General features: G+C 41.0%; 1 protein-coding gene across 3 annotated transcripts in view; it reads right to left on the bottom strand.

The window, feature by feature from the left end:
* LMTK2 (lemur tyrosine kinase 2) overlaps window positions 1-18,756 on the bottom strand; it is a 43,613-nt gene extending 24,857 nt beyond the window's left edge. For all 3 annotated transcript variants that reach the window (XR_012588706.1, XR_012588707.1, XM_074597553.1), the window contains exons 1-4: window positions 18,455-18,756; window positions 3,758-3,882; window positions 2,798-2,942; window positions 536-609 (exon numbers count right to left, since the gene is read on the bottom strand). Coding sequence is in view for 1 of the 3 variants with exons in the window: in XM_074597553.1 (XP_074453654.1) it covers window positions 536-609; window positions 2,798-2,942; window positions 3,758-3,882; window positions 18,455-18,605 (495 nt within the window). In the remaining 2 variants the exon portion in view is untranslated. The remainder of the gene's footprint in view (window positions 1-535; window positions 610-2,797; window positions 2,943-3,757; window positions 3,883-18,454) is intronic.
* Between the last annotated feature and the right edge of the window lie 4,921 nt (window positions 18,757-23,677).

Genomic DNA, 23,677 nt, shown 5'->3' with positions numbered 1-23,677 from the left:
TGTTGGCATTTCCCTGCAAGGAGAAATACGAGCTAAAAATAGGCTGCAAGAAAGATTTTCTGGCTTGTCAACACATGCAGAGCTTTGATAATTAAACATCCATACTTAATACAACTTGACAACTGATCTACACACCAACTTTCAGAAAACATTTTTTTCTAATGAAGACCACTTATTTACTTAAGATTTTTTTCCTAGAAACAATTGGTATTAACAGGAATGTATTAATTCAAATACAAAGAAGTCAAACACTTAGTAATTTGACTACGAATACCTAGTAAGTAACTCTGGTAAGAAACTATGCAAATTAAAGCAGCGGTGATTAGTGCTGTGATAACAGCTAGGAAGTGCACACGGAAACATCTAATTTCAACTTCAGTTCTTCTCATGCCTGTTTTGGGGGTTTTTTTGGTGTTTTTTTTGTTTTGGGTTTTTTTTGGGTTTGTTTTTTTTTTTTTAAAGAGTATCATTTTAAAGGAAATATAGTAACCGAGTTAGTTAGGAATTAGACTCAAACAAAACACAAAATTCTCACCTTTCCAAACCAGCCATTTCCAATTTCCTGGATGTAGTTTAGACTCTGACGTGCAACTTGAGACTTTGATCCATCTGTCACACACCACAAAAGAAAAGTAACACATATCAAACCACTCAGATGGCCAAAGTTATCAACTGTTAAGGAAATAATGCAAGCTCCTACAACATTTATTCCCGATTATGTCCATACATTCAGACAAGTAGCAAAACCTAGTCAGACATACATAAAGTATGAAGGAACACTGTGACAACAGCACTCAAGTGAAACTTTTCTCAGCTTCTAAACCATACTAGAATACACCCCCTACAAACACACAGTGATTCTCCTTAGGACATTCTCCTTTTAAATTTTTAATGCATTCAGTAAGGAGGGGAAAAGGCTGAGTTCTAATTCCAATATAAAAGTGTATCATACCCTGTAGCTGGGTAGGGCAAATCATAGAATCATTTAGGTTGGAAGGGACCTTTTAAGATCTTCAAGTCCAACCGTTAACCCAGCACTGCCAAACCCACCACTAAACGATGTCCTTCAGCACTACACAACATTTAAACCCCTCCAGGGATGGCGACTCCACCACTGCCCTGGGCAGCCTGTTCCAATGCTTCACAACTCTTCCAGTGAACAAATTTTTTCCTAATATCCATCCTAAACCTCCCCTGGTGCAACTTGAGGCCGTTTCCTCTTGTCCCGTGGCCTGTTCCTTGAGAGAAGAGTCCGACCCCCCTTGGCTCCCCCCTCCTTTCAGGGAGCTGTAGAGAGCGAGAAGGTCTCCCCTCGGCCTCCTTCTCTCCAGGCTGAACACCCCCAGCACCCTCAGCTGCTCCTCGGAGGACTTGTGCTCCAGACCCCTCACCAGTTTACACCTTAAATAACCTACTCACAAACCTATGTAAACAAAAGCGGCAAGCCCAAGACAATACTCATTGCTTGTACCTCTTAACGTCTATAATTATACAGACAGTTACCATTTTAAGACAAGGGGTCTGACTGCTTTACACTTCAGCCCAACTGCCCTACTTATGGCTGCCATCTGGAAGGAGGACATTTTCTGACTAAAAATACCTAATGTAAAGAGTGCAGAGAGGGAAAGGATAGAAAAGAAGACCCAGATCTTGGCAGAAGATAGACAGTAACAATGTCAGGCTCCATACCATCCAAGAGATCCAGCAGTGTATACCCCTCTGCTGCCTAACTGATTAGGAACACCAACAAACAGATGTGCACAGAAACTTTGAATCATTACTACTTGTCTGACAGAATTCTAGCCCACATTTTTATTTCCATGAACCACGTTTGCACCAATACTATTTTCCTGGGACAGCTAGAGCTGTGTAATATACCGGCAAGGTGCTCCCAAGGACAGAGAATGCTGTATCATACAACTACCTTTCACCAGTGCACCTTGCTGAAGTACACTGCCTTACTTCTGGCAAAATAACTTGTAGTGACAGAAAGTAGAGTTTTAACGGTTATGGCAACATAGAAGAGCGGAGATAAAATTATTCACAGATAATTTCCCCTCACTCATTAAAACACTGAGGAGTAACATTTCTTTTGTATCAAAGGCACACTGACAGTTCTTGAAAATTGTAGGGAGAGAACTAGCAGCTTCCCTGAACATCTCATGATTAAGCAACACAAGCACCATACGTAAAAATTATGTGAAGTAGTATAACATGAGAACAACTACTTTATGCTACACTATGCTTGTAATATTAAAGATGCTTTTACAAAAGTTGCATTTTAAAGAGCACGTTCAAAAAAACCTTTCACAGGGAAATCTAATGCTCCGTCTTACCAATATCATGTGTACAGCACAAGAAGCCTACAGTGACACTAAGAAGCGATGCAGCTGAAGAGTAGCACTGCTGTCAAGTGAGAGTCTCTCTTGTTTCCATCCAAGGCTAATGGCTAAAATCCAGTGACAACCTTGCCAGGAAGGAAACCACCAAAGAGCAGAGGTCCCTAACGTCCTAGAGTACTTCAAACCCTTCATGTATACAGGGGCATAATTAAAGCATCCAAGAGAGGTTTGTTTCAGCTGGTTTCAGTCTCTTAAGCTACCTTACGTGGCAACTTGCCGTACGTTAACATTTCTGAAGTAATATTCCACATTTTACCCTATACTTCACAAAATATATTTACTCAGTTTTTGTAATAATTGACTTGTTACAGTAAAGTAAAACATAGTCAGGCACACTCCATTTTTGACATTGAAATTGCCTACTTTTGTTTTTTCATTAAAAAACAGCATTTCACCTGTACGAGATGGAAACTGGGAGGGAGTTGGTACAGTAATATTGGGAACCGAAAGAGTAAACACTTCTGCTGGAGACTGAACAGATGGAGTATCTTCTGCTGGAGGTGTAAAATCTATTTCATCATCAAAGTTATCTTCAAATTCCTGCATTAAAAAAAAAATCTTAGTAAACAAGTTGTTCTTTGTCTTAAAATTAGCACTAATACATTTCTTTTAGATTGAATGAGCAATGTTAAGGAGCCTTACCTTTTTTCCAGATTTTTATTTTTCTATTCCTTATTTTCAATTTATTACTGATTTAAAGAGATTGAAATATCAAGTATTGCTTTTAACAAAAACAGAGATTTTGTTTTGTGGAGGTTTTTTTGTGTCTCAGGATTTTGGTTTTTTACTTTAAATGCTATCCCTGACTTTGAATGAATTATCATGAACTGCCTAGGCCAAATATTCTCCATTTAGAAATGAGAGCAAAACTCAATTTTCGGAACACGAATAACCGATACTCAAAAAGTAATTGTTTTCTGAGGATAACAATTTCTCCTCAAAAGTCTTGCTATAGCGGATCTGTATCTTCGGTATTCTTATTTGACAGGAGCGTCTTCAACCCTGTCAGCAGACTAAGAAAAACAAATTCAAAGAATACACAGGAAAAGGACAAAAAAGGTTCTTTAACTACAGCAAAATTGTCTACTACTGATCCTGATATCTAGTAATGATTTTGAAAAGACATTAAAGATCCTTACTGCAGCATGAACCAAGTACTTAAAATAAATCGTTGCAACAAGATTCCACCGCATGTAGAAATACAGCTGCTGGCTACTTCAGAAGAGGGATGTACAGTGACACTGAAGGGTGAATAACTGCAGAGCATTAGCACAAACAACCAAGTAAGCTGTGTTCTGATAGCCAGAATACTACGAATACCACTTGTACATACATTTGTAACTTCAGCTGCTTACCTTGAAATCTATCTCGGGGTCTTTACAGCAGGAGACACAGTTTGCAAGCAGTATTACCAGTACTGCTAGAGTACTTAGAGACAGAATCACAAAAGATGAGGAAACTTCAGCTGTGGCTCCTTCTCCTGGAAATAAACACGTACGTAGTATTATACAAATGCATTTATCATTTTAAGAAGTTCCTTCAAAATATATTATCCATCTGCATTTATTTAAAAGATGTCATTTGAACATTTAGCTGTGTGGACAGGACCACAAGTAAGAGAAAACTGAACAGAAAAGACAGACTGGTAAATTCTACCTATGCCGTGCCACCTGCCTGCAGCATTCTGGATTTACTTGATCCAAGCTAAGAGGCCACAGCCAACATGACTTACCAAAGTAGGTGATGAACAGGGATAGTCCCAAGCCTCAGGATTCTGTTTAAGTCAACTAATTTATACAGATGTCTAAGCACAGATATTAGAAATCTGGTCGTTTTGAAGACATCTCCCACGAGGCAAAACAACTGCCCTGAGATAAAAGGCAGCTAGAAGAAATCCTCACTTAAACCGCATACAAATTTAAAATATATTACTAAAGATAGTACCATCTGCATTCATGGCAGTCTGCCAAATATACAAGTTGCTTTCATAAGTACAGTGGGTCTAATTGGATCACCCCAATTTCTATTTCTTGTGATTCATTAGGTGATTTGTCTCCATTTCGAGAATTTTAGACATGATCCCCAACCACTTTGTAAACACACTTCCAAATAATTTTCAAAAATTTTATATAGAAACATTCTACAACACATTTTCTATGATTAAGTCTGATTATTATTGCTCATACAGGATCAAAAGCTTTAAATGGCGTTTATAAAAGTCTTAAATCTTTGCCAGGGGAATTAAACATGTTTTCATCCCTATTTCCATCTTAAATTGAGAACAAAGATACGCAGTTCCCTAGGAGACCTCAGCACACATCTTAGGTTTGGCCTTGTTGTTTCTTTTAAAGAGGTACCGCCACAGGGACTGGAAGAGTAGTTGGACCATATCTGCGTAAGATATATTTAGATATTACATCGGTGTTAAAGTTAAACAAAGTCACGTGACTTAGACTGACTGGATTTTTTGGGAACATCTGAGTATCAGTGGGAATGTCTGGCAACAGAATACAGCATAAATGAAGCCTCAAAAAGAAATACAGAAATATCAGAAGTTGACCACTAGTTAAGGGACATACTGACTTGTCCATCTACCTCTTATACCTTCAAAAAGCTGCAAGAAGTAATTAAGAAATTTCCAGAAAAAAAGCTACAGCTTTTCATCACGTTCCACAGATTGATCACTTATTCTAATTACATGTAAAGAGTAGGTTGACATAATCAAAATACTGCTTTAAAAAGTGTTAGCATACTTTCAGAAGATCACAGGTTTTCTGTACAATAAATTAGGAATTTCATCTATACAACAATAAAAGTTAACCAAAAAAGGAAGGTTTTCAAAGAAGTGATACTGTTTCTAGTTTCCACAATAGTTCTGCCATTCTAACCTCATAAGAGAACATGAATACTCCATTTCTAGATAATATGTATTGTTCAAATACAGACCACCGTGTGAGGCTGCTTACCACCTTTTAGTCAAAATTCTGAAGAGGGCTCTCAACAGAACAATTTATATTCATTTAAAACAAGTCCTCTATGTAACACCCATGTATTTTTCCATCTGTAAGCATCAACATGGAAAAAAAAAAGAAAGGTAACAGCTGATTAGCTGATTTATGTTTACTTCCTTCAGATGTTCAGTAACCTAAACCACAAATATAAGCATTTTGTGAAGTCATTAGCTAAATTACTGTAACAAACACACACAGAGATAATATAGCTTTAGATAAAATATAAAAGATTCCTTTGAACATCTAACTGAAACCAAATAATTAGAGATAGCTTTACTACAAAAAAGTAACCATTTATGTTACCAGGTAACATTTTTCCAAACCCACCTCACTTAATTTCCAAACAGCTTCCTCACCTTCACCACCAACTTCACTGACATGAGAAGTCAACTCACTGCAGACCATGCACTGAACAGAAGCAGATCTTCCCTGACTAATAAGCACCCATGAACACATCACCACAATTAAAGAGAGATTCCTCCCAGTAGGAAAGCAAGACTCCTGAACCCCCGAGAACATTTCACCCAGTGTACTGGATGCATTTGGGAAAGTTAGCCAAGCAGAAGTCAATCACTACACGATGAACTGGGACACCGCGAGCATGTTTTAGTATTCACAGTATACATTACTAGCATGTCTTAAAAGACTGCTAGTAAAGACTTAAAAGACTGCCTAAAAGACTATTCCAAGAATAACTTTAGACCAGATCCTTAACAGGGAGGTACAATGCACCTCAGCTGTCAAGTTTATAAAACACTAAAAAAAAAAGCTAGCAAACTTTTATTTTGTTTTTATAGTACACTATAACGTCTCCTTTTTCATGCCCACATGGCTAACATGAATTTTAGTGTCCTTCTGCTCCCCACAGGAGGCGAGCATTATCACTTCTCATCAGCATCCTCCCCTCCTTCAAATACCACAGCTTCTTCTAGAAGGTCTTTTTCATCAGCCTCTACCAAAACTTGGAGCAATTCTTCAAAATTTGCTTTACCACTTTTGATCTTACTGCTTCTTTTCAAGACCTGACAAGGGCTTGTGCACCCGAAAGTACATCCGTTGTAATTATATTAGCTGGTCTGCTACAAGGTGATATCTCTACCTACAAACTGCCCTCCTGTGCCCTTGGACTATCACAACTACAGCAGCGTGACCACGACGTGTGTTTACAGAAACATTACCACGCTCACTTCAATGCGGGCACTTCAAATCCCACTTGGGACCCCCCAGGAAACCACAAGTTATCACAGCAAATCCAGCCAGGAGGATTCAAGCTCCCAGTGGTCTCATGCCAGTTTTCTGGTTTACTTAACTCAAAATGAGACATAACGGGCACTAACAATCACAAGCTGCTACTGTATGTGTTAGATACACTGCATGGGTATTCAGCTACTTTATATTAAAAAGGCAACATATTTTGGTTGGAATTCCTTCTGTAAAGAAAACTGCACATTTATAAAGCCTAAAATCTAAGTGTGCCATCTAAATTACCCTCTTCCCCATAACGCAAATATCTCCTTTAAGTACCTTGGAATGAATACAGAAACAATAAATAAATTCCTGCTGCTCATTATGTTACTTCCTAACCTTACAGCCCTTCTATAATTCCCAGGAAAAGAAAGTGTGTGAACTAACAGCAATTAATTGGAAGCAGAAATGAAGTTGTTTTTTGGTTTGTTTTGGGTTTTTTTAAAAAAAAAAAAAAAGGAAAGCAAAGATCACCTCTGAAAAGGCAACTAACCATTGACAGCTCATTACGACAACAGAAGACACGTAAGCTTCCAAAAGCACCAGGCAAATTTCACAGACAAAGTTATAAAAAGATGCTTTAATACAAGAAAAACACCAATTATCATGGGCAAGTTTCTGCAACACTTAGAGAATAGCGTTTCAGATGACTCATACAAGAGCTACCTACTAAGAACTGCAGAATCGTCTCTATTTGGATAAACTTTCAAGTCTCTCACATAGTAATTAATAAGTGATATTTTTTAATCTGCACTTTTAAAAAAATGAATGTAAAATTAAGTATAAAATGATGGCAACCTATAACTGGGCTAAAATTTATTATAAGTAAAGTTATTTTAATAGCTTGCATAAATGCATATTCAGTAATGGAAGTCTCTGATTAAGGATGAGAACTGGGGTTCAACAAAGTGCTGAAAAACCTGCTGCACTACAACCTCTTTTGCATTCTTCAACTATTTCCATCCAATGATTAATTCACTAGAGCTTGGTAAAATGACTCGGAACTGAAAAGGTAGGAGATGTTGAATACCTCCTTTCGTTTGTAAATTGTGAAAGTATGAAGGAATGACGGCTATCTATTATAAGAGCCTGACCGAAAAAGCAATCAGAAAGAAATTAAATGCAGAGGACCATTTTATACAGTCATTGCAGAAAGCAGTTTTCTTTAATAAAAGAACTCTGTTAAAATACATTGTAGATTTAATTAATTTTAATCTAAAGCTAGATAAAATCCAGTAAACATCTCACAATTTCATAATGAATGCAGAAGTTAAGAACCTTAACATAATAGATTCTAAAGTAGAGAACTTAATAAATTTACTCAGTATATCATCTCAGTTTACAAACCTACTGTATTTAATGTAACCCTACGCAGTAACAACCTACTACAACTTAATATCTATCCAGAAGTCAGAATCTGTTCTTTAGGAAAGGAACTGCAAAACACCCCCAAAATACGATATATAAAATGCCAACAGTATAAGGCTTCCTGTCAGCTAATGCAAACAGTCTAGAGTACTTCGGTCTGTTATATCCAAACTACTCAAGCAGGAGGAAGAGGCCTGGATTATCCCACTACTATATTAAAACAAGCAGGAGATGCAGCGTGTCTGTGTTACTATATGTGTTACTGCAAGGTTAACACAACAGAATGCTTTACAAAGAACTCTGTGCTAGTAAACGTTCCATCTCAAAATGGCACCAAGATGATCCTAAATTATCAAGACAGAAAATAAGGTCTTTTTTCAAAGCCTTACAGTATTAAATACTGATTTTATGCTGTTATTTACCCACTCTTAACAAGCACATGGTATCATAAACAAGTCAAAGCCCTGGCCAAGGCAGGTATTTAATTAACAGTTACTGAACCAGATTCTTCAGCACCTCTGAAGACTGCCATTTCATAAGCAAGTTTTACACTAATGCCTAAATTTGAGCACAGCATACCTGCAGTCAAACCCTGTGTGCAGGCAAGTACATGAACACGCTCACTGAAAAAACAATGATGATAAATTGCACTGGCATTCTCAGGATCAAGTATAGACTTGAGAACATACACTTCAGTATCTAGTAACATTCTTCCACCTGTTGAAGCATGCTATTTTCATACAAAATATATTTCAGGGCAGTTTATATAGGTCAGGATTCTCTACACGTTCCTAACTTTCTTTCAAGTCTACTTTCTTCAAAAGATAGTCCACTGACTCCCAAATGCAACAACTAAGCAAACACAGTTTGTTTCTTGCTAGAACTGGTTTCCTTCCCTACCCAATTTCCCAGCCTGCGCCCAGTACTCTCAGACAGCCATGTATGTCATCCACCCGTGGCTTCCTTTGCTCCCATTAGCCAAGAGCCACAGCCACCTGCCAAGCAGCGGCAGCCACCACGCAGAAGGATGCGGGGCCAGCCGTCTGTATCCATGAGGGGGAACAGGCCTGGGCCCCTGCTACTGCCAGACTATGAAAGGTCATGACACTTGAACTCTGACCCTCTCCAAGTTGGTCCAATGTCATTAATCACATTATTAAGGTCTCAGCCTTCAGGAAATTGGGATAAAAAACGCACGACACCACACAATGCTAAGCTTGGGGGAAAAAAAATAAATATACATGACAGACACTACTGAGTACACTGCTAAAAGACATTCACGGGTGTGATAAAGGCAGTGCAGGGCCCAGATAAATTAAGCATTATTAGGGCACTGTGAACTTCAAGGGAGCATCTGATTTGAAGCTCTCAGCACAGCAGTTGCTACGCGACAACGGTCCCATCGCATAAGCAAGAGCCTCTTTTCTTTTGAGAGCAGCTATATAAATGGCAGTTCCGCACTAATGGCTCTAATGATTTCAAGCACAAATCCAGCATCACAGCAGTCACTTAAACTGCCTCTTGGACACCCTCAAACTATATGATCATGAACCGAGATGTTACTTTACAACACCAAGTGGGAACAGAGCAGCCTTTAAAATACCAATGAACAACCAAATCTAACTTTGCTCCTGAGCTACTTCCATGCTATCTTCCATAAACTTGATCAGTTTACTTACTCTGAGGTTAATGGATATTAACATAACCAGATTAAGAAGTGTACTATCACTGCTATCACCCTAATTTGCAGTGGTTTTGATAAACATGATTTTAATAGCTACCCCAACTTTCCTAAATAATGCTGTAATTCCTCCCTATGCTACCAATTAAGTGGGAAAGTGTTCTTGACTCATACACAGCTCTTCTCAACTCAGATTCAGATCATTATCTTTTCCTCACAAAGGGTTTCTCCTCCTGCATTTATTTACTCCCAGAAATCTTCAGAGGTTTGCTAGTAATAGGCGCAAAACCAATACAGATACAGTCAGGCCTGTACATTCTAAAGGCCCATGGGTAACAGGTAGAATACTAAAACAAATTCAAAACAATTTTAGACACATCTATTGTGTAATATCTGATTTTATGACAAGGTGAAGCACAACATGCATTGCAACTCCTGTAATCCACAAAACCAAAACCAACCCAAGAGCGCATTCCATTAGTTACTGCATTCCCGTCATCTCAGTTTTTTCCTGCTATGCTCCATTTAACAACTGAGGCAAAGAACAGCGGAATTTTTGAGAATGAGTTTCAGCAGAAATGTGTGCTATGCCATCATCTAGTTGTGCAATGCTGTATTACAATAGGCTTTAAAATACTGTATTAGAACTGCATTCAAACCACCACCAACCTTCAACTAAGACACAACACAAGCAAACAAAAACTTAACACAAGTTCTGCAGGAGTGTTGTCGGCACTTCAGACATTCTCCAAAAAAAAAAAAAAAAAAAAAAAAAAAGCTACTTTTAGGATGAGAGGCACTCAAATTCCAGTTAGCCCTTTGATTTGAATGACCATTACCAGTACAATAAGAAGAAACATTCCCCAGATCTGATGCCTTTCATTGACTTGGTGTCCTCAGCACAACGCCAGCACCGGAATGAAAGCTGAAACTTTTTCCAAATGCCCAAAGTATTCCAAGCAGAGACTGGAAATGTTCCTTCATTGAGCAAATCCCTAAGCACAGACATAAATAACACTCCTTAAGGGATTTTAATGAGGTTCTCACTTTATACCTGAACTTTTCAGCTTTCAGCTTTTTAGTGCTTATTGCCATTCAAAGAAAATACAAATGTTTAAAGTTTTAAAACAATAAAAATAATCTGGAATAAACTATTGAAAATTTTATTAATTGTAGAGAGTTATTTCAAAAGCCTGTCCTCTCATGACATTATTACTACCCTTACATTGGATAATGCAAAGTTTGCATAACTAACAGAAGTAACCCTCAGTACGGATATTACAAATGTATCTTTATGCAAAAGCACTTTATCACCTGATTTTATTTTCCCTTCTTCCCTACAACTACGGAAAATCCTAATTACTAGACATAGTCTCAAGAAAAAAAAACAACTCATAAGGACTTAAAGTTACAGCTGTCCAAGTTACTTATGCACACTTGTATTTAATCTTACTGAATACAGTTTGTTAATTAACAGTTTGTCAATGAAACTATTTCCTGTCTACATCTGAATTGTGTTATATGGCCTAAATCAAAGTCTCACGCTTAGAGAGATGCAAGTAAGATGACAAGACTTCTAGAGATAGTAGAAGAAAAAAATAAAATAAAATGAAAAGTCACATACAGGCTCCTCTGTTACTACATTCTTCTAGATAGAAATTCAAACATTTCACCCCTCTACTAAACTTGTCCATTACAATCCCTGTACTATCCTAGAACTCTATTATTTTAAGTCCCTTATGAGGGAGGTGGGTAGGATTAAAGGCCAACACATGTGCACAGACAATTGTTTTGAAAAACCACCAGATTTTCTTCTTTATTACAACAGATAATCATCAGAAGTAGGGGTAATGAAGACAGCAAGCGGCAATTTCCTACAGAGTTTTTCCCCATAAGCAATAAAAAATGCCTCTGACACAGCCCTCCCACCCACCGTGTGTTCTGGATATAGTTCTACAGTGACAAAAGCCAGTTTCATAGTTGAATGTGTTTTGCAGACACGTGTCCCTGAAATCATTACTGTTCTATGCAACAAGTTACAATACTTTCAAGAAGAAATATCAGCTACTTCATATCCCAACCGGATGCATAACTCCGTACGTTAACAATCCTTGGCAAATTATCTCAGTCCTCCCATTTGTCCTTACAAAGAATACAAGCCTATCCTGCAATCTAAGCCAACGCTTTTCAAACTCTTTTATCCCATGCTCCCCCTAAATACTTTTAGAGTGTGCTTCAAGTGAGCTTCTACAGGGCAGGGAGACACAGGCTACATATCCTAAGGCAACACTGGTTTCTCACCCGGTGCAGCTCCCTCAGAACACAGCTCCCACCCTCTCTTTTCCCGAACATTTGTCCTGCCCTGAGTGCTGGCTGAACAGTCAGTAACTAGCAAAACCGTGAGCTGGGGTTAGTTTTACATTTCTGTCCTTACTCTATTACCTTCCGAGTCTTCCCAGTAATGTCAACGAATTACTCACACAACAGCACACTGCTCAATTTTAATAAGGACTAAATATAGGCTAGTACTTCAAGTGTTTACAAAGTGAGATCTGTTTGAAGTTTCAGTGTTAGAATCTCATGCCTGCACGAAGGCATCTTAAGACAAGGGAAAAAATATGCATGTTGAATAATTATGTACCCTATACCTTCATGGCAGTGTTTCTGGAAAATCTGGGTAGCATTATTATCTTGTAAAGGTACCACCTCATTCTTAAGTGTGTGTGTCTCTATGTATATACACGTATATAAGAAATTCTGCAGAGCACACTATTCTATACTGCTAGATGTTGGTTTTGTCAATTAATTCCTGCTCAAGTACAGTATGTTCTCATCTGCTACATCATTTCTCCAACAGTGAGGCACAGGAGTTGTAGACTTTTTTTAGACAGAGCAGACCACAATCATTTAAAGAAGCATGAGAAGATTATACATCATGGTATCTCAAACCATCAGAAGTACTTGCAGCATGGAAACAAAAACATCAGTACCTCTTTCTCACATTTGACAGGAATACAATCTATTAAGATATACAGGTTTTGAAGAGACTAATTTCTTTCTGTTGGTGTAAAAGGAATCCATACATGCAATCTTCCTGTGACGAGACTTTCTAGAATCTTGATTTTACAGTAGATGCATTTCCAGCTCCAATGTACGACTGGGTTAAGAAGTGTGGGAAAGAAAGCAAGCAGCAGCATTTTGCCAAAAGAGCTTATTCAGCTCTATTTCTCATCCCTGTTCACAGGCAAAGGATCCCTTGGAAGAAGAACAGGCCATAGGATGAACGACTGATTTTGGAGAACTGGATCTGATCTACAGACTAAAAGCTTAAAAGCCAGCACTCAAAAGCCTACTGTTAAAATTTTCTACACCTCTTTTGTACCAAAGAAGTCTCAGGGTGCAAAGGTAGTCCTAAAAACGTCACATCACTTAAGTCACCACAGTGATGTTTCCTTACCATTAAGGAAACTTTTCTGAGTGTAGTAGTGTTGGACAAGGTGTTACTTTGTACCAGCATTTCATACTGGAAATCCCCCAAAAGACAATTCACTGACCTAACTCGCCTCACACCATCACCTTGCCTAAGCTGTATGTGGCACAATGCCTTGCTACTGGTTGTGCTTGAACTACACACGTAGATTGGAACAGCTATCCTGACATGCTTTGTACATTTCTGATTATAGAAGTGTCTACAGGATGCTTCTGCTATCACTGATGCTGCTCGAGACCTTTCATAGCAGCAGTACAGTGAAAACAAAGAGTGTATACACAGCGATAAAAGCATGGAAGCTGTTGCAAATTATATCCAGAGCCATATCGAGCCCCAGGTACTGGATGCACACACCAAATAGAAAGGCAGACCCAAAATAAAACCTAAGGAAGGCTCCAGCACACCATGTGCTGTCCTGCTGCTGCAGAACTGGAGCATTAGGACTGAAAGAGAGAACTATTTCTGCAGCGCCTGGCGTTATCCCGACCGAGGGTGTCTGTCCAGCGTGGGTAGTGACTCAAACCAGACTACGGCGAGCGTCCAGAAATTACTGCTATTCAAATTTGCCTGACAGCTGTTCAGTAGCCCCCCAAAATACAACTTTGTCTTCTGTGCTCTTCAAATAGAATGCTGGATCTCGCTATGTAACACAAATTCCTTTTTTTATACAGGATCTGGGGCAAAATCAGCACTAACTAATGGGCGCCTTCAAACCAATGACCTGCACCTGATGCTGACGACAATGTACCTTTAGACTGTCTCCAATCAGTGCTATCTTAATAGGCTGCAACAATACCTGAGAATTACCAAATACACCCAAGCATTCAAGATGTGAGAAACGACCTCAGAAAACGCCCTCCTCCTCTAAGGACGGCTTTAGCTGTAGCAAAGTCCAGACACTCGGCAGCCAGAGGCACAGAGAACAGACCAAGGCTGTGAACAAAGCCTTGCATGGAACATCCCTGCAGGCCAAGGAGCAGGCTTGGCTTCTTACCTCAAGAGTCACAATCTCACAGGTAGAAACAAAAGATAAAAGACACTTCCGCAGCTCTAGCTCTACAATTATTAGGCATCTGGGACAGAACTTAGAAAAAGAAATCTAGAGACAAGTAAACAACTTTAGTGCTTGAAAGGGGGTGGAAAGATAGGCTACTCCCAAGAAAAGCATATACCACTAATTAAAATCCCCACTTTAAAAGCAAGATTTTTATTAACTTCAAGTGATCTGAGTTGCTCACTTGCATATGCTTAGAAAATCACTTTTCTTATTATGTGCAAGTGTCACATATATTTTACATTGTACCAAACTACAGGCCACAACCACAACTGGGCCCCAGTCTGACAGATCTCCAAGTGAAACATCAAGCCAAAGCAACTCAAAAGCAACAATTTTCTCAAGTGTATATATGTGCTACAGTGCTCATCTTAACAACTAAAAAAAAAAAAGTGACTTAATCTCAAAGTTCTAACTTGTCATCTATGGCCAGCTGACTACACTAGATATAGCCGCATGAACATCTAGGTACTCCAGATGCATGTCTATACACCAATTCCTCAGCGTCCTTCCTGGACTGTGCACGACCAAGCTCATCAGCAGGGACTCACTGCAGTGACAGCCAACTGGTCCAGCAGGGAAGTCCCGAGGCTGAGGTTCTCAGCACAAACCAAGAAAACATGTAGGCACCAGTCCAGCTGCCTCAATTCAACTGAACAGACTATGTAATTCATCACAAGCATGAAACTGAACACACCTGCAACAAAATGCTACCACCTACTCCAGTTTTACAGGAAAATACAAATATTTTTGAGTCCCTGTTACTTTGTATTTGCAAAGACTTCACATAGCACAGAGACTATAGAAATATTTTGTCTGATTCGGATTCTCAGCTTTGTTGGAGAGGCAGCTGAATTAATGGCGAGTATGGAAATCCAAGTCAGAAGAATGGACAGAGAGCCTGAATGTAAATGCAAAGCTTTAGCACAGTAAAGCAGACGTGTCACATTATAATGCACTATGTTTGGCTGCAAAATACTGCTACTTAAGAGTAGTTCCCGAATGCCCTTATTTCAGCCACACAGTACTAGAAGTGGAAGTCATCTTAGCCCGATGCATTCAGGTAAAATCACTAATACTCCACAGGCTCAAAATAACTACAGCACTTCATTCTATGAACTACTTTCCAGTAGACCTGCCCCCACCTCTCACCTCCAGTATAAAGTGAAACCTTAAATTCAGAACTATCACGATACATATCAGTATCCTCCTTTTCCATTCACAGAATAAATTAAATCTAAGCTGTCAAAGTATTTTTAGCTATTAGCAACTTCAACATCTTGTTTTTCCTACATTCTACAGTAATGGCTATGAACCCCACCAGGGGAACAGTTAAAGCCTCATTTCCTTGATTCTTCTCCTTATTGTTGAAAAGAAAAAAAGTTACATGAGTTCAGAAATATAACCTCAAAAAGGCAAGACAAATATAGAACACATCATCAATGCATGCCTTCATCTGCAAACACTATGAAGCCACACTTAAAAAGAGCAGCATCCTTCATCTCAACGAAGGCCCTGAGAACCTGACAGTTCCCCAGCCACACAGTCTGGCATACTTCCACAGCAGTTCCACAAAACGGAGCATTTTTGAACAAGGAATCCAACCTAGTCTTGCTAGAACCTGCCCAGCACTTCCTGCTTTCCAGCTTCCTCCCTGGAAGAGAAGTTAATTTATTAGGGGTATATTCCGTGAACTGTTCCTCAGAGTTCACTACCACTACTACAGACATCTTCCTACTTTTTCTGTGGACTCCCACCTTTCCTATAACAAGCTCAGGGCAACATGCATCAAAATGTTTCTCCGCTGTCAAAGAAGCAACCCTTTTTGCTAGGTGAAGAACTGTGGGATCCTGAAATAATTCTGAAACCAGTTACTAATTATTTTATGAAAAGACCATTAAATTCTTCACAAGTTTATAACCTGTAAGTATCAGACTGAGCATTACAGTGAACTGGAAAAACTGCCAAGGCCCAGAACGGAGACCATCAGCACCTGCCAGTCCCAGCACAGGAAATCAAAGCAACCTGTCATGGGATATATGAGAGAGAAATTCACAATATGCATGAAGTTGTTTTTAAACACAACTCATGATTCTTAACCCAGCAAATTAAAATCACGGTTTTGTCTTCTAGATTGGTTATAAAATTTGCCTAGTACAACAGAGAAGGTTCATTGTCATCCACTGGTAAGCTATTTAAATGAAGGGGGGAAAAAAAAGTCCTCATAGCTTTCTAACTGGTTACTGCTGTGGTGATGATACAGGACATGTTGCAGACGAAGAATCTGTTGCACACAAACCCATTTGCGCACACTATTTCATTCAGTAGGAAGTCTTCCCAGCAAAAGTGATGCCAGTGAAACTGGGAAAAGGTTCATTTAGAGGCCTTTAAGGTTTAAATACTAAATAACTGTCAATAAAATAAGCCAAATGCATTGCTTCTTATTATGGGCAAAGATACAGTAGAAAGCAGTAGTTTCATTTCCTGGAGTACACTGTGTTTTCCATGACAGAATTTGGCAGTTTGCTAAACTTCAGATCACATCCCATGTATACATACTTTGGGTTAAAATTATAACCAGAGACAATATAAAATTACCATACCTCATTAATTTTGTGTTAGTCCTATATTACAACATAAGTACTTCTCTTAGCAGTACTGCACTTAACATACCTGATTCAGCTTTTGAAAAAACAATAATCAAAAAAGCACCAACATCTTAATACTGTCTCCTGCATTTTGTCCAATCAACTTTTCATTCTGAGTGCGAAGCTTTTTACCAGTGTCATGGAAGTTATGTTTTGATCTCCCACCTTCGTAAGGTACATAACATAGTCCTGATAACAAAGGGGAATTTTTATTTTAAAAAAAAAAAAAAAGAAAAAAGAGAACACTGGATGCAGACATTGACATCTATCTTTAAACAGAAAAATTAACAGCATTTCAGGAAAAGTAAGACACAGACAAGACGGAACAGACCCCCACACAAAACCAATTCTGCTGTCTTACCTTACAATTTAAAGAGAAGTTAATGTTATTTGGACAAACTTCAAGTAATTCATAAATGAGAAAACTATCATTCAGTCACAAAGGAAATACAGGTTTGACTGTCAGTTTTCTCTTTTTCAGCAGTTTACTTTTATAGAAAGTAAGAAGAAAGACCACAAAGAAGGCAGATGGAGGGAATAACTTATGAACAATTCAGAAACGCTCTTCTCAAGAAAAATGATTGGGAAAGAGGCACAGGTCCAAAAATAAAGGAAGTATGGGTTCCACTCCCAGTTCTGATACTTTCTGTGGAACAGCAGCCAAATTACCTAATCCCTGTGCTTCAGATCTCTCCTTCCCCACTGCTCCTCCTCTCTGAACATATTGTCTATTTCAGCTGCTCAACTCCTCATGGCTAGAAGTGAAGCTCTGTACACATTCAAGCCAAACCTAACAAAATTCAGTCCCAAAATAACATTATATTTGCAAGTCCCAATGAAATACCAAAGAAACCCCAAATCAAAGAGATAGCTGTTACCTACCAGTACTAATAAACCTCTAACCAGTAGCTCATACAATTGAGAAGTAGTATTTTTTAGTTTGTGCTTTTAGGAAAACAAGGAAGAAAATCAAAGGAAGTTAGCGTTACCTAACAGAAGAGGCAAATAAACGTGAACTACATGACTATTTAGAGAGCCCGGGCCGGGGGGGCCGGGGTGGATCGGCCTAATCCGCCCGGAAAGGAGGGACGCGCCGCCGGCCCTGTGGAGCCTCCACCCGGGAACAGGAGAACCGGTGATTCGCAGCCAAGTTAAGGAAAAGAAAAACCACGCTGAGGTCTGCACCGGCTCGGACCGTGCCCGCTACAGAAAGAACATACGTGGGTAAAGGCAGAGGGAAAACGGGCGCGCAGCGCAGCCCAGGGGGGCCGAGACGCCCACAGCGGGGTACGCTCCGTGCCGCAGGCCCGGGCCGTACCCCGCAGCCGGGTGGGGCCGCAGCCCACCCCGCCGGGGCGACCAGCGGCCCGCCGGGCCCTTCCCCGCGCCAGGCCCGCAGGACGGGGGAGGGACGGGGCTTGGCAACCCGCAGTCCCCTCGCTCCCCCGCCGCCACCGCGCCGCGGGCCCAGCCGGAGGCCCCGTGGCCGCCCCGCTCCCCCGCGCAGGCCCCACCGCCCCCAGCCCCGCTGTCTCCGCCGCCCCCCGCGCCTCACCTGCCGGCAGACGCGGCGCCGCCCCGCCGCTCCCCAGGAGAAGCGAGAGCAGGAGGACGAGCCCCAGCGGGCGCCGGGGTCCGAGGGGCGGCGGACCGCCGCTCCCCCACTGCCCGGCGCCGCCGCCGCCGAGCCCCCCGCACTGCCGCATGCCCGAGGCCGGGCGCCGAACGAGGGGCTCTCGGTTCTCAGCGCCTCCGGCCGGCAGCCGCTGCCCCCCGCCTCCGCGGTGCGCCCGCCCGCGGCATCGGGCCCGGCGGCCGCGCTCCCCTCACAGAACCCTTGCGGACGCCGCCGCCATCTTCCGGGCTACCTGAGAGGGAGGAAAGGCGGGGGCGGAGCGTGGTGCTGATTGATAGCGCGGCGCGCCAATCACCGCGCGCCTCGCCCTGAGGAGGCGGGATTGCGAGGTGGGGTGGGAGGGATGACCGGTGATTGACAGCAAAACCAGCCAGTCACCAGCTGCCGGCGCCGGCTCCGCGGGGGCCCGGGCGGGACGGGAGGAGCCGGGCACCGCCGCGGGCCCGCGGCGGTGCCCGGCTCCTCCCGTCCCGCTCGGGCCCCCGCGGAGCCGGCGCCGGCCTCTGAGCGAGGGAGTCGGGTGTTTTACATAGCGAGGCAACAGGGAAATACCATACCGCGAACGAACTGGATTTCCGTTTTCCAAATAATTTAGCCCGAAAAGAAAAAAAAAAAAGCGGGGGGAGGGGAATGACGGCAAGATTACGTAATGGCTCGGGGAGCAGAGGCTGCCCAAGGAGAAAGGTACGGTGAGCGCAGCCCTGAGAGCTCAGGAAGGGAAAGGTTTGTGCCCAAAGTAGCCCTGGGGACACGGTGTCCAGGGAGGCGCAAGATAAATGACCCATATTTTTTTGAAATGTTCTGATTAGGTTTTCTTCCATATTTTCTTCCATATTTTACTTAACAATACAGAAGACAATCTCCTTTGTGGCTTTAGTAAGCTGTTATTAATGCATTATGCTGCTTATTTTGAGTTGTTTTTTAAAAGCGATATAAAACAATAAATGCTCCCAAAGTATTCCTTGTCTGGCTTGGCTGTAGATTTTATGGACTGGGAAGGCAAATTATGGTCCTTTCCCATTAATTTAAGTGATACGTAATATGCAATACATAACACATTATTTTTTTTTCCATGTACCAACAGCCACCACCTCAATTTAAACAGCTCCGTACTGATGTACAGTAGGTCCTTCTCCGTGTGTATTATAAATATCCAGCAGAATTCACGGTTATTCCTTCACTCTCTGCTGTATCCCACCTCCCTCCGCTGAGTGTGGACACCAGGGCTGGGGCCTCCGCACGCGAGTGTGTGTCTGTCCAGCTGACATTATAGCCAGGTTTTTAACGATGTGTTTTCAAACGCACCGTGCTGCTGTGGTGTAACCACACGGGCAAATCTGGTCATCTGCAGTGCCCAGGGCTCTTCTGAGGTCTGTCGCTGAACTCATGCAAATGCCATACATAAATAGTTCTGAGGTTCACAGCAGCTACAGACATCAAGTTTAAAATTTCATCAGTAGCCCATCGGCAGGTTTACCTTGTAGGGAGTTCTCATTTCCATAGTGAAAACAACTCCTTGCGTTTTAAACACAGCAGGCTGCTTTATGTCCCAACCCACCCTGCCGTAATTGAATGGTAGGCCTCTGGTGCAATTTCCTGATAAAACACCGTGTTGTAACATCACCCGGGAAGTTATGGCAGCATATCATTAACACGACTTGTCAGAGCACAATTCTGTAATGACGGTACACTTAAGGTTAGCTGTGAATTAGTCACTGGTGGAAGCTAAAGAACCAAGCCGTCCAATCCTTTGTTCTCCACGTTAGTCACAGTTACTCCCTATCTTCAAATACGCCGTGAACATCACCAAAAACCAACGGTGGGAAGCCTCAGCCACCATCTGCCGTCATCAGGCATGGTACGATTCACCCATTTATCATTTCTGCAGTTAAACATTTGTAGTAACGATATGAAACTAATGGGTTGAGCAACCTAATACCAACTAATCCAAAAGGTACTTAAAAAGAAAATGTATTTACTTAAACAAACTCTTCCTGTACACAAAATAGGATGTATTACCACATACCACAGCCTCATGTTTCTCTATTATGCGCTGTTATCATTGCCAAATTACTGAAGCTGCTGTTCCATGTGGGAGGTGTTAAAACCTTTTTTTAGAGACAGATAATTGGATCAACTAAAGGATGTTGATGGTTTTGTTTTCAGTTGGTTTTCTTCAATATTTTTGATAACGTTATTGGTGTGGAAGGAATATTGTCTATCAGACCAAGCAAGTTGCCAGAGGGGTGTTAAAGGTCTCCAATGGAACTGTGAATAAAGCCCCAAAAGATTCACAATTTGCTTACTACGAAACAGTATCACCGAGCAGCAGGAACAGAGCCGATTACAGAACCACAGTCTTTATTCCAGGTCACTGTTTTAAGCATAAATATTGGTTTCCGTATATATGAACGCCGAGACACAGACCCTGCTCTCCCTCCCCCGCAAGAAAAATCACTCATCCTCTCATATAGAGCCTTTTCTTTCCCTGACAGTGTTGCCTTTTTACATTTAACAAAGTGATTTGCATCTCCACCTGATAGAGACAAAATAAATATCACCAATTTCAACCTCCCCTTTCAGTCATAGGTGACCTAATAGTGGTTTTATATAACTGGAACCATCTTTCTCCGTTCCAAACGATTTTAGATCACTCCCAAGGAAAAGCGGCTAAAGGAAACTGGGTTTAAAACAATCAATAAAGGAAATCTGCTTATTTGAGTCGAATGTTTTCCCTTTAGTATCTGTCTGTCACTCTGAAATGAGCTTAGAACAGAACTCTCCGATTTCTTCCCACAAACGCTTAAGCTGGCACATGGAAAAAATGAATCCTTGAAAAATATGGCAGAGCATATTTTGAATCACTGATCCAGCAGCTCTTGTTAATCCATTCCTTGTAAATCCATTAAGGAATTACATTCTTCTCGGGAAATATTTTATATTTGGATTTGCATCTGCCCCTAATGTCCTGGAAAATTTAGTACAACATTCTGTTGACTCAGGAATACCTACTGGATTGTGATGGGCCTGACCTGGAAGGGCAGTACCTACTTTGGCTTCAAACGGGTGTACTCTGAAGAGCTTTTAACATTAAGTGATGAAGATGGAACAGAATTGTAAACGTATCTTATTCGATTCATTTAAATTTACTTTATTTACTTCATTAAAGCAAGTTCATTTCACTTTACTCCACGGAACCATCCTATGGAGTTAATCAAAAGAATGTATTTTTGTGAAAGACCATTTAAGTACTCCCTCAAAAAGGCACAAGAAGTGCCAAAATCAGCAAAAATTCCTTCTCAACAGGATTCCATCCTGGTTTACAAGAAATACAGTCATGAGTGGGCAAATTTCTTTCCCCACGTAGTACTCTCTGATGATGTTGCCAGCCAAAATGCCAATGTTGAAACTGTTTTTTATGCCACTGACAATTGTCTAATGCTGGACAATGCTGGACTAAAAGACGCATCTGTGGTGGCAGATCTGTATCTTAAAGCTTCCCACAGAACCTTTCACCAAAATCTGAAGCAAAAAGTTTTGAGTGTCTATTCTCTCCAAAGATATAGGAATTTCACTAAGTAATTTCCATTAACACAAAGGAAATGCAAAATGACTTCTGCATAAAGAAGCTATTGTAAAACTTCCATAGCTACATTAGAAATGCCCTGCCACCCTCTCCTATTTATTTTTAGCAAATGCTAAACTGTGCGCTCTATTAAATTTTGCTCCAGATGCAGCAAAGCAGTACTGGATATAGTGAGAAACCATTTAACCAAATGAATGTCTAATGCAGTACTGGTCTAAATATACATTATATCTGTGTCAAGGGAAAAAAAAAGCAAACCAGAAAGAACATTCTCACAAACAGACCAAGTAAGACACAGCAGATCAAAGAACGAGGTTTCAATTCAGCCTCTCCTCACGCGGTACTTTCATTAGGGCAACAGCTGTGGGAGCTGCTGAGCATCGCTCAAAACCTCCTCCGGCCTGAGACTGCTCCAGCCGTCAGGTGTTACCGCTTCGGGCTGCGCGTCTTCACGGTCAGTGCAGTTCAGCAACACCTCAGCCCCAGTGCAAGGCTTTAGTAAAGCCATCCAAGTTACAGCAGCGGTGCCGCTGAGAACAAACAGGCTACCTGCCGGCTGCGCTCCGCGGTTCGTGTCAGTCACTTGCTGGGGTAAACTGTCCACCCAAGCTTGCCACAAAGGTACTATCTGTTTCTGGACCTCTAGATCAGCAGCAATCTCTTCATCGCAAATCCTTTCAATAAAGGCAGGCAAACATTTGAGCGGAAGCTAAAATATGATTTGCATGTCTCTCCAAAAAGTAATTCTAATACTACATTTTCATAAATATTATACATCAACACTTGAATGTGTCACCTGTTGAAAAAGTGTTTTGAGTCCTATCAAACAGGGTATTCTTGATCAACCTGCCTATTAATGTAATACTTTCCATTTCCATACCACTTTGTACCCAACTTTATAAAAAATAATTAAGAAAAACCCTCATACAAGAACTAGTTCTCATTAACACTGAGCAAGCTGAAGCTCAGGGAAGATTAAAGGACAATTTTTTACATATGTAGGCACTCACCCCTCATTTTAAATACCTTTAATAACCTCATCCTAAGTAACTGCTCCAAAATTAAACCAAAAATTGTCTTAGACCACTTGCATTCCCCTTCAACAGTCTCTCGTTGCCTTAGTTTTAGTGAAAGCGTAAGCAAAGACTTCAGGCTAAGGACCACGCTACGTATCGGGGGAAGCTCATCCCAATTGGGAAATAATTTGTAGTACTGCCAGAAGGAATTTTTAAAAGCAGCACGTGGATCTAGAGGCCAGATCCAGAAAGGGATAAATAAACCAAAGCAAGCTGCTAACATACAGACAACTGGAGTTCTTGATGCTTCCCGCTGAAGTGCACACCTGGAACAAAACCACAAGGACTGAAGATTTAGAGGAAGGCGCAGTTCACTGAAGCTCTGTAAGGGAAGGAAGGATCTACCTTGTACTGAAAGGTTGATGCTTTGCAATCTTACTTGTTCTTCTTACGCTAATGAGTGTTGCCTTCCAGAGCACTGAAACTTCAACAGGACAATTAGACAGAGAAGAGCCGAGGTGAATCAAGACAAATTAAGCA

Source organism: Larus michahellis, chromosome 8 (assembly GCF_964199755.1).
Source record: "Larus michahellis chromosome 8, bLarMic1.1, whole genome shotgun sequence".
Classification (NCBI taxonomy): Eukaryota; Metazoa; Chordata; class Aves; order Charadriiformes; family Laridae; genus Larus; species Larus michahellis.
This window is presented reverse-complemented; position numbering and strand designations above follow the sequence as displayed.